A 15,785-nucleotide genomic window follows, 5' to 3' on the forward strand; every position below is an offset into this window, starting at 1 on the left:
CCGTCACAGCAAGCCCTACTAGTGTCAATTTCACACACCAAACTGTTCTTAAAATATTGCTGTTACACCCTTTTGACAGCCTGCATACACAAATACACTGGCGTGTTGTGATTCAGTTCACCTCCCCCCCTCAAAATCTCTTGAAAATTTCGCCTTGGCACCCTTAGGCATAGTTGTAATAGTAGTCGTAGCAGTAGTATTGATATTGCTAGTAATGCTATTGAATACCGGTAGTACTACTAGCAGCAGTAGTATTAACATATTGCCTTTTGGTCAGTAGAACATCCCTCTCATCCAGTCCTGGAAGTTTCAACTTAATATAATTAGCTATTGCCATGACATTGCTCACATGTCCTTTTGATAACCTGTATATTCGTATACTTCTTGAAATTTTAATCTCAATGCTCTTAGCCTTAAAAATAATTGCAATAGAAGTAGTAGTAGTAAATGTAGCCGTAACAGTAGTATCAGCAGTAGTGTGTACATATTGCCTTTTGGTGACATGATCGTCCCCTTTAAGCATTCTCTGAAAGTTCCAACTTAATACCCAAATCAATTCTTGAGGTACGCTATTTTGACAATTTGCATGCACATAGCGTCTTCTGATTTAGTTCGAATTCCCCTTAACACTGTAAATGGTGTAGCCTGGCAGTAGTAGGGGTGGTAGTTGTAGTATTGGTAGAATGCAAATATTGCCTTTTTGATCATATCCCTTATCATTTCCTGAATTTTCTAAATTAGTCTAATCAGTTATTCCTGTGTTACACACTTTTGACAATCCTTATACACATAACATGTTTTGATTTAGTTCAACATTCTCTGAAAGGCTCACCTGAATGCCCTTCGTCCTCTTGGACAGTAAAACTCAAACATGCATACCTTTCTCAATAACATATAGCCTAATATGTATAAACAGTGAACGAGTTGCCTAGCAAACAGCCCTTGTCCTGAGGACTGTGGGGAGGTTGACATCCCCAAAGATATAATTACTGGACCTTTCAGCAAGGCTGAACAAAGTATATCTCTTAAAATTTTGATCGGTTATGTTTTGAGGAATGATGGGCTGGGGGACTGATTGCCCTCCATTCATTTCTGTTAAATTTTGACTCTGATTTTATTTCTCTACCTTTGTCTCTTAAAAAGGGCATTAAACTTCCGACTTCGAACCAAATGAGCCCCGTCCGATCCAAAGATTATACGACCACCCGTTCCTTAAGAACCTGAATGCCCTCGAGGCATAACTTTTTGCCCATGGGCTCTGGGGCATTATGTCCACCCTAAAGACATTGTTATATAATTTTTGGACTATTGGTACAAAATGGCTATCTCAGAATCTCAGTTGAATGCATTCCGGGGGGGGGGGCTAGTTGCTCTCTATCATGTTTGAATCCTAAAAGGGAATTAGAACTATACATTTATAATAATATGAGCCTCTTCTAGAGTTCACACGACCACACCTTCCATAAAAATCTTATATGCCGATTGGACATAACTTTCAACTCTTATCCCCAGACTCTTGGGGATTCTGTCAACCCCAAAGGCCTTATCATATGATGTTTGGACAATTTTTGAACAAATTTAATCTCAAATTTCTATTGGATGCATTTGTAGAAAATACAACATGGGGGGGTATCTCTCCTCCGATCACTTTGACTCATAAAAATGGCACTAGAACATTTGATTTCCAATCAAACGCGCTCATTCCAAAGTTTTTATGATCACCCTTTCCATAAAAACCTTATATGCCATTGGGACATAACTTACAAACCTTGCACTGAGGGTTGTGGGGGGTGGCATCCTCATAGACTAATTTCCATTCTTTCAACTACGTTCAACAAAATGGCTATATCAAAATTTTGATTGGATGTATTTGGGGAAATTGTGGGCGTGGAAGGTGGGCTAGTTGCCCTCCAATCACTTTCGACTATTAATAAAACCCTTTCAGTAATGAGCCCTTTTTGAGGTTTCTACGACAACTCCTTTGATACGAAGTGCCCTGGTATAAAAAAAAATAATACATTGTGCCCACATCACTCTTTACCTACGCAGCGCTATTGTGCTGCCTATGATTGAAAAGTTACATCGGACCTTCCTTAAAATACTTGGCAAATATAAGTTTAGTTATGTCAAAACTACTTTATATTCAAATTGCTCTTTGGATAACTACGGGTGATTGTCTGCTTGAATCAGGCTGGCAATAAACCTTAATAGCGAAAGCATATTATATATAATAAAAGGAAATTAAAAAAAAATCAATATTTACTGCTATAACTAGCACATATAAACTAGTTAACAGTTGAACTCTAAACCTAATTGTTGTTACATAATGAATACGAATTCTCAGCCTTCTTCTTTCTTTCCCTCTCCCTCTCTCTTTCCCTCTCTCTCTCTCTCTCTCTATATATATATATATATATATATATATATATATATATATATATATATATATATATATATCCCGTTTTTCTTACTTTCTCTTCTCTGCTTTGCAAATACAATCACTCAAGGACTATTTGTTGGCCTGTCACATCACTTCATTTGACTTTAGTCTAAGAAGCAGCATGTGCGGAGGTTTTTATCGAAATTATTGGAAGGCCAAAGAGTCAAAGTGCGGAGCCGTGGCCTTCAAGGTTTTAGGAAAAGGCGATAAGGGTCTACAAGCGTGTTTGTAAATTTAGACGTCTGGGAATTTTATATCCATTAAGATCAGGTAGTGAGGCAAAATGGTTCACACCTAGCTCTCACAAATGACAGTTGAATAAAAGTAAGCTGTTGTTTTAAAGCAGTGATAGATCTTAGTTGTATTTACTTTTAGATCTTTGACTGTGAAACGTCCACAAATTTGGACCGTTTTTCTACTGTTCCAGTCGCTCTCATTTCTGCAATTGCTTCCTCTTGCCATACAGATTTGTTTTGCTGTTTGTGCAAGCTTTTAAATGGGTAAGAATACTTTTGTTTATCTTTTTATTTATCTTATATCTGTTAGATTCTTTGGAATGAGTCTGCTTTTCCTTAGATAGCATGGATGGGGAAACAAATAGGAGCCACCGTAATCTAGAATAACAATAACTATTTATAAGATAAGAATAAAAATATATAAATAATTATCTATAAAATGTAAATAAAATGTGTAAATATCATATTACTACTAACTACTACTACTAACAACTCACCGCAGCACCATGCCGCCTAAGGCCAACGCCGCTACGCAAGCTCCTCCTCCACCTCAATCTATTCAAAACCTCCTTCTTTACACCCTCTCAGGAAGTTCCCATTTCCTTTAAACCTCTCTTTATGACATGCTCCCACCCCAACCGCGGTCGACATGCTTTCCGTTTCGCCCTTGATGGTTGCCCAAAAAGTGCGGCCTTCGGCAATCTGTCATCGTTCATACACTGAATGTGCCCAAGCCATCTCAACCTTTCTTTCGTTATAGCCCTAGGAAGTGGATAGAACCGCAGTTTTCGTAAAGCCCGCTGTTCAAAATACCTTCAGTCAGCCGGGCTCCCGGAACAATCCGTAGGCAATTTCTCTGGAAAACATCTAGCAAGTCTTCATCCGCTTTTCAGAGCGCCCATGCTTCAGAACTATATTTGACCACTGTCATCATTATAGCTTCCAATATTCTAATCTTGGTTTGCAAACTCTTTTCAACTGTGAAAAAACACTCTGAGTCTTGGCTATTGTACTTTTAACATCTTCACTGCATCCACCGTCTTTACTAACAATACTACCAAGGTCAGCGAAACTGTCCAACTCATCAATCTTTTCGTTACTCAATGTAACTTTTTGATCTTACTCCAGTCCTCTGAACTCGCAAAATCTCTAAAAGTTCATTCATTTTGCTCACACTTTCATCTAGGATGCTTAAATTATCAGCATAATCTAAGTCCTGGAAAGCTTTTCCTCCCTATTTGATTACACGTTCTCCCATTGCCTTTTCTGTGCTCCGTATGACAAAGTCCATCAAAATGATTCATGTAAAGGAGGACAGAACAAAACCCTGCTCAAATCCTGATCTAATATGAATGCTAACCTCATTTTTTACCTTAACCGCAGCTCTCCAGTTTAGTATTCAACTGTTCCTGGAAAGTTTCTCTCAAATTCTCATCCTGGAGCCTACCAACACCATAACTTCCCGGGAGGTAGTTACCCTTCCGAAATTCCAGCTTTCAATTACCCCTGGACACCACTAGATGGTGATCTTTACTTTTAACATCAATAACTACAACAGCACCCCTATACACCCTAGTATCCTGTATTGGTTTACAATAACATAATTAATAAGGTTTGCTTTCTTACCATCACATTAATAACACGTTATCTTGGGCCATTTTATGACCAAATACTGTATTGGTTATAACTAGATTGTTATACCTACAAGATTATAGCAGTCTGTAGCCATTACTGTTTTTATTTACCTAGGCTAGGATACCATCTCTCCCTATTTCTTCCTACATGGGCGTTAAAATCTCCTAATAAAAACACCCTATTTCTACTTGGGACCCTGTCTATTTGCCCCTGTAACTGTAAGTAGAACTCATCTGAGTCCCCAGTATCTCCATCAGTCGATTCTACAGGGGCTACTGCTATAACTGATACCCTGAACTTTTTAGTCATAAAATGAGCGATTAGTATCCTATTATTAATACCTTCCCAGACTAAACAAGACTTAGCAGCTTCCTTATTCATCATGAGCCCTACTCCCTGCTGATTTATCTCATCCTTCCTGCCTGAGTAAATAAATTCTATATCGCCTAATTTCATGCTTCTTAGCCCTGGGATATTGGTTTCTAAAACTTGTAATAAGTCCAATTCGAATCGTCTGAATTCTTCAGTCAAAATGTCGATACGATAGCTATTTTTAACGTCGTAACGTTCCAAGTTCTAATTTTGATATTCTTTAAAATCATTGGAATTGTTTTGGCCTCGAGAAAAGCAATGGTCCCAGAAACCAATACAGGACGGGGACCACCACATTTTCTCAAATCTATACGAAGGGTTTAAACCGGCTTAGAACCGGACAGCAAGAAGTCCTTGGAACCTCCAGTTGAATGGAGGCTTTGTATAAATCTCGGACCATCTTGTTCACAACATGGTTTTCAGCATTTGGTGATTCTCTTCTACAAACAAGATTCTAAATCATGCACAGACAATTTTAAGCCTATTATCTCCGACTCATCATATGTCCATGCCTACAAATATTATGCCACTATGGGGAGGCAACCCATAGTATGTAAATTAGCTAGGAAGAAGTTTTAAATACCCGCCAAAACAGACCATCCCCAGAAGAATTGTCCATTAATCAGAATCCTGCGCGAATGCTCTGTCGTTTACTAGGCTATAATTTCCTTAAGGGGCGCCTCTCCTCAAGTTGGAATAGAGTGTACCGCAAGGTCCCTAGTCTTGCAGGTACCCCAAAAGGGTCGAGGCAACCCTTTGCAGAGGCCGTTGTACATAGATCCGGACTTTCTTTTATAATATATAGGTTACAATTTGTATAAAATATACAAATAGCAACAACAACAATATATAAAAATAGTTAAACAATGTATATAAAGTTATAGAAAAATAATAACATATATACAGTAATTAAACTAAAAATTCAGGGTGATGTAGAAGCAACGCTCGAGACTGATCGAGGTTTTTGCTGACTCGAGACTGATCGAACTGGGGAACTAAAATATTTGAAATGAATTTCTTTACAGTAAAGTCCATTTGGGTTCTACTAGAGCAATATACGCTGAATTAAGAAATGTGATCAAAATTTACATCAGTCACAGTCTTTTGACGTAATACCTTAAGTTAGGTATCTTTTTCCCAGACCACTCCCTTTCCATGCGTCGTGTGTATGGGGAGATAAGACCAATCAAGTATACAACTATAAATTCAATATTTCCTTTACAATTAGAAGACTGAGAAGAATTTTCCCCCTGCATTGGAAATTCATTTTACATGTAGACGGTATTAAACAAAAAAATTAACATCTCAAAGCTTTGAATGAACTCTGTTAATTAATTCTTTTGTATAAATATGGTCAATTTTAATTTTAATTGATGAAAGTGGCAATGAATTTGCCACCTTCATTGGAAATTCATTTTACTTTTAGACGCTATTAAAGAAGAAAATTTACATCTAAAGGCTTTGAATGAACTCTGTTATTGATCTCTCTCAGAAAAATCTAGTGAATCAACCGGAAGTTAATTATTTTGTTTTATATAAATATGTTAGTTTTAGTTTAAATACTTCAGTATTTCTACTGATGAGGACTACTGCTTATGTGATCTTAATATCTAGATTTTTGTACCTGTTTTTGCTGTCAAAATAAATGGACTTATCCCCCCATTTGAACGTTTATTTGTTCGTAATAGAAAGGCAGTGTGATATGGGAAAAGGATGCCTAATTTAAGATATTACGTCGAAAATATCTCCAGTTACTCCTTTAAGGTACAGAATATGGCAATTGGACTTTACAGTCCCCATCGGCGGTGCTGATCTCCGTCTCATGGCCTTTCAGCCAGGAAGTGCAATGAGAAAGGGGGTGTATTTTTGGTGTAGGCTCATCTAAAATAATCCAGGCTCTATAACTCCTTTTACTCTGAGCTGATCGAAGGTAGCTCAAGTCCGGTTATCCTTTTGGTCTAGGCTGATTTAGAATGTTCCATGTCTGGTAGCTCATTTGGGCCTGACCTGATTATAAATCACTCGAGCACAGTATCTTCTTTTTGTCTCGGCTGTTAGTTTCCTGCCTTCTAAGTTTCAGGCAGATCGAAAAGCCAGCATTTATTCATGTACCAACGCTTATTTGGCCAAATTATTCCCTCATGCTAAGTTCCTCAACCAAGTCCTTGAATGACAGAAAATTGACTTTTTAGGCTAAACTCATTCTGGTCAACACATAGGCTGGAAAGCCACACCACACTTCCAGATGAAAATCTGGTTGAAAAAATGTTTCAACCAGATCGATTCTGGTTCAAACAAGGTGCAAAATTCTAACCGTGAACTTATGTAATTTGCATAATTCAGGGTTCTTGCCCCTGGGGCTAGCAAAATAGCTATGACGAAACTTTAGTGCAATGTCATTAAGGGAATAAGGGGCTGCCCAGGAACACCTGGAGTATAGAGGATATGGGGAACATGGGTCCATCTGTACCTTCAGAAGTATTTATTTCAATTTTTTGAAAGATTTCAGTTTTAGCAAGGTGTGGCGTGCCCACCTTTTCTACTAAAACTTATCTTTGAAGAATGAGCCAATTTTATAATTTTTGGTCCTTCCTTTTAGAGCTGTGTGGACCATGTCCTCGCCTATCACTGTTAAAGATTTTTTTTCTCAAGGAATAATCTTTTTTCCTAGCTGAGTATTACATCAGCCGCTGTTGCTTGGCTTATAGTAACCAATTACAGCTATTGATATAAGTAGTATAGAAAAATGGTGTTCTCTAAAACTAATGACGGCCAATTAACCATAGGCTAGAATTCCTTAACAATTAAACATGAAAACACATAATAAAATATTATTTGAAATGAAGAGCCAGAAGCTAGCCAACAACATGTTTTGTAGTCGTTTGAGATTAGGACTGAGCACTGATCACAGTATTTAACTTCAACATTTGGATGAGGTTTCCTTTTTTACTCAAGGTGTTTGAATGAAAAAGAAATAATGCTTGTATAAATGCGAAAATGTCTTCTTTTATTTTTTCAGGTGCGCAAATTCCTCTAACTGGAGTCTTTAGCAGTTATCGTAATAACAATTTATATCGGCAGGGAGAACGGGAATAAAAATCCCAGAATATTGCTCTGAAAAAACTTCCCTCTCCCCCTTGCCAGGAAATTTAGAAAAATGTTTGCCTTAAACATACTTTTTCTATGTTTATGGCCCACTCCCACCGATTAACCACCCCCTATGGTTTGGGCATCCCAGAAACTTTGAGCAAAAGTTACCAATAAAAGATATTTCTTTATCTTTTCTTTTCTCTTTTAGGTATTTTGCGGTGTTATCCGAATCTTCAGATTTGCCATTCCAAGAATCTTTGAGAGAAATTCAATCAGTCCTCAAAGGGCTCTTCCTTCCTAAGGTAATAATCTCTCTCTCTTTCTCTCTCTTTCTCTCTCTCTCTCTCTCTCTCTCTCTCTCTCTCTCTCTCTCTCTCTCTCTCTCTCTCTCTCTCTCTCTCTCTCTCTCTCTCTCTCTCTCTCTCTCTCTCTCTCTCTCTCTCTCTCTCTCTCTCTCTCTCTCTCTCTCTCTCTCTCTCTTTCTCTCTTATATTGTTCATCGTTGTTTCCTGTTTCTGTTTCTCACATTACCATAAAAATGGTTTTATTTAGCTACCCCATTGGAAAAAATTGGGAGTAGTCGGAGTTTCTTTCAGAACTTGAAACGTTAAGTCTAACTCGATTAAAATATGCTAAAAGGGATATTCGATCAATAACCTGCTTGAGTCTTTTGATGTGGGACTATATCCTTCCCCCAAGAAGTGTGTTGGGAGTGATTATAGTCCTTCAGGCTCCTTCACCCTGAGGTTTCCGCCTACTATAGCCACTGCAACAGCTTTAGCAAAAATGTTCCTGTCACTTGTTATTTTTTTTTCTTGAATTTTCGCTTCTCCTTTGCTAGTAGTCACACCTCCGAGTAATATTTCGTTTGAAATTAGGGATTTGCGAACTAGCTGAGCTGCATTAGAGTGAAATAAGGATGAAATAGTACGAACTGAATCAATCTAAATGACCAGAACGCGAGAGAAACGTGAAAGTCGATCTTACGGTTCTTCAAACAAGCTGGATTTACTGGCACGATTTTTAAAGAAATCTTATCCTAAGTTCTGGTGGGGTATGTCCTCTGATGGGGTATCAGAACCAATGTGAATTTTCTTATGTAAGTTACCCATGATATAAAAATTCACTGTTGTTTAAATTGACTCTTAATCTTCCATGATCGGTTTAGCATAAACTGAATTTCCACTCTACAAGTTGGTCGCGAATGCCGCTAACCTGAATACTCGTTGTTTATTCAAAAAAGTTCGATTTAAAAAATTGTATGCCACCAGTCTCAAATTTTATGCTTATTGTAAGCCTGATTAATTTGCTTAAATCTCTTTGTCACTCAATGACTTTAAGATAAAATAAAAGTTCTGCTCAGTTTGACTAGATTCCGGTAGAAAATCTTTGTTGCAGATTTTTGTAATTCTTGAAAACTTACCCAACCTTATGTACTTTCACACTGCCGAGTAACGTCACCTGATGATGGATATGTGACATTTCAATTTAAATCAGGTTCAAAACCAGTTACGAAGTCCCTCTATGATACTCATCAACAAACCATCCACGCTTGGCCAAACAGTCCAGAAAAGTTTCACAGAGGGTAGGCCTTAAGACCATTTCTGAATTGCAAGTTTGACAAGGAAATTTTCTTATTATACTCGCCGCAGAAACTGTTGTGGAAATATTTAGAAAATGTTTACCTTCTAACCTGAATTTTGCTTTACAAAGTCCGACTATGAGGAAGGAAAGTGAATTAGGAATATTGCCGTCGTTGATGCAAAAAGAGGTGACTTACAAAAAGAAAGAATGATAAAAGTAGTAAAAAATTTAGTAAAAAATGTTTTGGGATCAACAAGTTCAAATGAGAAAAATGCCCCTCCAGACCAGAACATGGTTTACAGTAAATACTTTAGCAACAAAGCTTTGGAGGGTATCACTTATTTATACAGGCTTGCTCAAACAGATCCCTGCAAAAACAAAGCTTTGGGAGTATTACTCTTTTATAATGGCTTGCTCAAACAGATCTCCGTAACAGAAGTCATAAGAGCATGGATAATCTGGCTACTGCTGTTGACAACTAAGAATTAGCCATCTTAAATCATTAGATAAGAAATAGACGTGATCCGAATGTTATCTCGTCTCCTTAAGGTCGATGTCAAACATTTTCAAAGTGTGAAACTCGTTGAGTGTCCACGAACCAAGACTACAGGTCGAGTCAAAAACGTGATTGCCCCTTTGGCCAACCTGAAAATCAGTGATGAGTTTGAAAAGGCTAAAAGTCTGAGTCATAGTAGACAAATTGACTGACATAACTGTATCAATTTATCAAAGTTCTTATATTTTTTTGTCTTTTTTGCTTTGATTCAGGTGAATTAGAGGAAGATCTCCATGCTCTTTCCGATTTTTGCCCTGAATGCAGTGCAAAATGATGGTTGATAATTATTTATTATATGCTTTATCCAAATGCAACAAGGTGAATAAAGTTTGCTTCAGATGCTTACTGCTTGACTAAATAATGGGTATTAATGAGTTTTTCAAGAAAGTGTTTCTAGAAGGAAGGGATACAGATGCAGTTAATCCTTATCCATGTCTGGCAAATCCAAAAGTAGAATTATTTCATATTTATCTCTAATACATTTACCCGTTTTAAACCAACTAAAAACTTAATTACAGCTAAACATCCACAAACTATTATCCAGTTTCTTTTAACTGGAAAAAAGGGGCTGGAAATATTTCTCCAAGAAATAGGACCCAATTTCATCGGCAGTAGCCAACTGAACCCTGAAAAATAAAATCCATCTTCAAAGGTAATTCGGATCTTTAAAATTTTAGAAGTAAGAAAACATTTACTTTGGTGACGAATTTGAATTGTATGAATGTGAAAGCATTGAAAGGAATTCGGTTGAGGAATGTCAAGTGAAAGCAGCAAAAACCAAGTGTATGGCGTTTGTTTCGGGTTTCAAGTGGAGAATGAATTTCAACCCAACTCAAAAACATTTAATTTGTCCTGATCCAAATTCAATTGTTCCTCTGTTTAATACACTCAAAAATCTTTTCCCACATTGGTCTCGAGACTTCAAATTTTGCGCTGATATTGACGCGTCCCCTCCACTCAAGGTTTGGCGTTAGCTTTGCTACTTAGTCTAATAGAGACCTTGTATCTGGGTATAAACATTAATTACAGTTTATCTATGGAAGTAGAACTTCTTGTAGTAGTTAATCAAATTTTCATGATTCTAAAACTTATTTTTTGTTTACCTTTTTCTTGGAAAATCGTACAAATGACATCAAAGTCAACGACCAGTTAAAGTGCTTCTTGATAGGGCTAGGCTGACCACACCCTGTGTAGATGCAACCTCATTAATCCTGTTCTTCGACGTCACTTGCCTGTCTTTCTTGGAAAACTGTAAATGAAGGTTGGTTCACTAGCGTGAACTATTCTTTTTATTATTATTGTTATTAATAATCTCTGTCACGATTAAATTCTTCTGAATGAAAGAAATGTCTTATTGTAATTCAGCTAACTCTGATTTTTATTATATATAAGTATTCCCACTACATCAGTAAAACCAGTGCACTGGGCCCTGGTCAGGATTTTTTCTTTGCAAAATATTAGAGAAAAGTTAATTTTTGGTAGGTTCGGACATGACGAATATTTTCTACACCTTAGGCAATCCTGAGTAGTAGTAGTAGTGTAAGTATTTTATTTTTTGGCCGAACTACTATGTCCTGCTTTTCTCCTTTTCCCTTGCAGAGTACCGATAAAACTACTACGAGGGTATAGTCTTAATGTATCTCGATAACTTTTCCAACCTATCTGTTTTGTTTAATTTCAAGTTGTCCTATTCACAGAATCCCAGAAATCTAACAAAGAGGATATGTTTTTTTCCTGTTATTGCAGCATATGCCACGAAACTAAACTTGAGTTTCAAAGAATCTTGTTTGAAGATTGATGATTCACCGGTAAGTTTAGCTTCTTTAATTTTTTTTTTTTTTTGCCATGGTATACATTCGTGTATTTTAAATGATATGCCAACAGACGATCTTAGGATATTAAATAAAAAAGTTTTCGTTTTGTAGGTGATGATGGATATTTTTAAGATTTTGAGACTAGTTTTCTACCATTATTTTATTTTAAAAATTTATTTTACCGTTATTGCATAAATCGTTCAGAGACGCAATTGGCCAAGTCCATAAAACAAGATGCAGGAAAAATTATAAAAGAAGATTCATTGCCAGTTTGAATTTTAACTATCCAGTCATCTGATTGAAAAAAAAAAATCCCAGGTTTTGGACATTTTCTCTGTGCTCTTGACAATGGAGAATGCTGTAAAATTTATTCTAAGATACACTTCGCAGCAGTTTTCTCATAACAATTGTGTTTATTTATGAAAAACAAAAAATCATGCGTCAGAGCAATGCCCAGAGGCGTAGAGCCTCTACTTGTTCCTAAATAAATTATTTAGTGTTTGTTGGCACAAACAGTTTTTTTTTGCAATTTTCTGGTATTAATTATGAATGCTTAGAGATTATCCCTATTAATGTAAAACTTTAGGAACCAGTAATGTGAGTGAGATAAAAAAAAACTTAAGGAATCAGTAAAGTGTTTGAGGTGAAAAGACTTTAGGAATCAGTCAAATCTTTTAGGTGGAAAAACTTTAGGAATCACTTTCAATTTTGAGGTGAAAAATCATCAAAATTGACATAAATTATGATCAAAGCCTGTGCAATCCAGCCCCCAAAGAAGGTAATGGATTTACAGATTCAATTATGTAAATTTATAACTTTTTGATTGCTTGTTGTCTTCTTTTCTAGTTAGGTTATTTCCCGGACTCCTTTGTGGGTTCTAGTTAGGGGAGAAAATCAAAAGATATCATAGCTGTCTGTAAATGAAATCATAAGAGACTCTTTTAATGAACACTTTAACTCAAGATGAGTTTTTATTTGGGGCTTTTTCCATAATTATACCGGTTTGTAGATTCTCCGAATGACTGTAATTTGTGAATTACTGAATTCAAATGCGTAGGAGTTTTGCATGTATGCCATTGTAATTAGCCTAAAACACATAACTTATGTCAATTTTGATGGTTTTTTTTTTACCTCAAAAATTAAAAAGTGCTATTAGCCCTAATGGCTTCTCGAAAGCACATTTATTCGGTGGTGGCCATGGACTTAGCTATAATTGAAAAGAAAGAACGCGGTAAATGAAATGAATTTAGCACGCAAAATAAAAGTAAATGCAAACTCCCACCATGCAGAACGGTTGCAATGGAATTCTTATCCGGCTTGCAGTATATTGGCACTAATGAATTTTTAAAAGATCGGACCAAAGAGTCTGGAAAACACACAAGAGTAGAAACTGGCGCTATTGTCGACAAGACAAAACCACCAGTGATTTTATCAGATTATATCTAATGAAAGTCAGTTGGATTTTGATGTCTTCTAACTTTCACTTTAAAAGATCCAAGTCTCAAAAAAATAATGCTGTTTAAACATAGGGGTCTTTGAAATACCGCTTTTTTTATCCTTGTTAAGTTTTGTTCCCTGTGCATGTTTTTAATATTTTACTTTTTTGCAGTCCTACGTGTTAATGTTCCAGGATTTGGTGACAGTTTAGCCATTATTCAATAGCTGAAATTCAGATTTTTTTCGTCTGCCGACCGACATTTTTTTAGATTTGCTTTGTAAATTTGAAAACGCTTGTAAAATACCCAAAAAATTAGAATATTTCCGGTTTTTTTTTTCAGCAAGTTCCAATCGTTTTCTGAGAAAATTTCTAAGTAATATCATAATTCCGGCTCAGTAAATTAATAGATTTGCAACTAATGAATCTGATGCTGGAAGTATCTAGTCCTTTTGGTTCAGGTTGTAGCTGTATACTTGTCACAAAATCATATATCTCACGGGGAATATACATCTCAACTCAATGCCACCTAGATCTGGTACACACTTTAAATTTCTTCCTTCACTTCTATGTACAATTTTCTCCCTTGGAAAAACAAATCCTTGAACCTTTGCTTTTATTTTCTATATGCATTTTTTTTTTCGCTTGTACGTTTGGCGTATATGTCTCTGGACATCTACGAGCAACATTAGCGCAAATTTTAATAGTAACTAGAACTGCTTTTGATTTCAACAAGCTCATATTAACGTTATCACTCGATGCCGGATATTTTGAGAAATCCTAGTTTCTGATATCAGGTCCAGACAGCCTCGAAATAGTAAACTTCTATTAAAAGTTAGATGAACTACAATGAACCTTTGGCTAAAAAAACCTAGCCAATACCAATCATTGTCATTTCTTTGATCTAGGCGTCTAGCACCACACTGATCACAATACCGTGCATATCATCCGACGCACTCTTCACTAACAGTTGTTGGTATTGAGTATTGAACTTTTGTGTGTATGGTAAGAACTTTCACTAGAAAATCAGTCGGTATTGGCTATAGATGAAATTCGTGCTACTTCTGGATTTGTTTGAGTGAACCTGATAATTTCCCTACGACCACCAATAATTGTAAAAATTTAAATTGCAATGTGTTAAATTTATCTCTGGTAATATGAAAAAATAGGGTTGCTGGAGTAAGGAATTATGGGGGTGTGGGAAAGGGGCTTAGCAAGAATTACTCGTCAGCAGGCCTTTCAACAACTTTTGATTTGCAATTATTATTCACCTTCTAATAGATGCAGAAAAGGACTAACTTAATTGATTATGTTTATTTTGTTTGTGCTCTTACGTATTGGAGTTTTTGGAATACGCTTCCAATTTTTGTTCGTTTTGCGATGTAGTGTGTTTAGTGAAATATAATTGCGTGCCATAGTCTGTCAAACGAGAAAACATGCTTATTTCTATCTGTAAATATTTTCATCTTTTCAGGATTTATTGTTGCCTGTTCTCGAAGAAGAAGCACCTTTTATCTATAAACTCATGATTAGTATCTACCTGAGCTCTAAGTAAATTACCATGAAAGTAAATACAGTGTTGAAAAAACTAGCTGGGTTCATTATTTGAGCTATTTTGCTTTTTCTTATTTGGTTTCGTTGAATTGATGCTGTACTGATTACATTGTAACAAGAAATTTTTTATTAATAGAACACGTAATTAACAAACCTTCCCTAAAAAGCGAAACTTGTCCGTAAGGGAAGTAGAAGAAACAAATCACTGAGAAAAAAAAAAGAAAAATTGACCTTGCCACCGACAACACCAAACACCAAAATAATCAATAAATGTCATTCTTTACCTCCGGAAACTACAGATAACATTGCTGAATATGTATGAAATGATCAAACACTTTATTGTTTTATCTATAAGAAAGAAAGGATGTCTTTAAAGAAAAAGTGTATCTTTGTGGGATAAGGTAAAGAAAACAAAAAAAAATTTATCGGATCATGTACAACTATGATAGCATCATGAGTAGAAACGTTTAATGCAGCTTGTATTCAGAAGAAACTCCGATTCTTAATACATGGCTACAGAAAAAAAATAATAAAAGTAAAAACAAATCAAAGACTAATTTTGCTTACTATGAATAAAGTTCTCCAATAGATCCTCCAATCATTACAACTGATTTACGAAACTGTGCAAGAAATTACGAATCTGCTTTAGAACACAAAAGTCCCATGCTAATAAAGTAGGGATAATACAGAATTAAGCAACAAGAGCGTTCCTTCCTTTTTTGCACAACCAGGAAAAGTAAAAATCATGAACATACATTGACTCTCAAATAGTTCTAACTAGGACAACTGAGAAAAATATGTGAGACCAAGACGAGGCTAGGATCTGGCCCCCATCGAAAAAGCTTATCATTTTTACTTGATATCTGATATGCCGGAGAACGATGGTTGCTCTTTTTTCAATATCACATCAAAAGTAAAACCCTATTGTTCCGCCTGCTTTTGGTTGATCTATACTCACCAAATGTTCAGTCTTTTGCTCCTCACAAATCTTTAGGTTGTTCTTCAGATATGAATTAAATATCTCTAAAGGAATATATTTTGGCATAACCAAGATCCTGTTCTTTCAGAA

The 15,785-nt window shown here is 36.1% G+C and overlaps 1 protein-coding gene across 8 annotated transcripts in view; it reads left to right on the forward strand.

Moving 5' to 3' along the window:
* Nucleotides 1–15,449, forward strand: part of LOC136025072 (uncharacterized) — a 70,915-nt gene extending 55,466 nt beyond the window's left edge. For 3 of the 8 annotated variants that reach the window (XM_065700773.1, XM_065700775.1, XM_065700774.1), the window contains exons 12-15: nt 2,816–2,940; nt 7,982–8,075; nt 11,596–11,721; nt 14,637–15,447. In XM_065700773.1, coding sequence (XP_065556845.1) covers nt 2,816–2,940; nt 7,982–8,075; nt 11,596–11,721; nt 14,637–14,717 — 426 coding nt within the window. In that variant the 3' untranslated portion in view covers nt 14,718–15,447. Of the gene's footprint in view, nt 1–2,815; nt 2,941–7,981; nt 8,076–11,595; nt 11,722–14,636 lie in introns of all 8 variants that reach the window. The other 5 variants (XM_065700772.1, XM_065700771.1, XM_065700777.1 and 2 more) reach the window with 3 other exon arrangements.
* The last annotated feature ends 336 nt before the right edge of the window (nt 15,450–15,785 follow it).

The sequence above is a fragment of the Artemia franciscana genome, chromosome 3 (genome assembly GCF_032884065.1).
Source record: "Artemia franciscana chromosome 3, ASM3288406v1, whole genome shotgun sequence".
NCBI classification, from domain to species: domain Eukaryota; kingdom Metazoa; phylum Arthropoda; class Branchiopoda; order Anostraca; family Artemiidae; genus Artemia; species Artemia franciscana.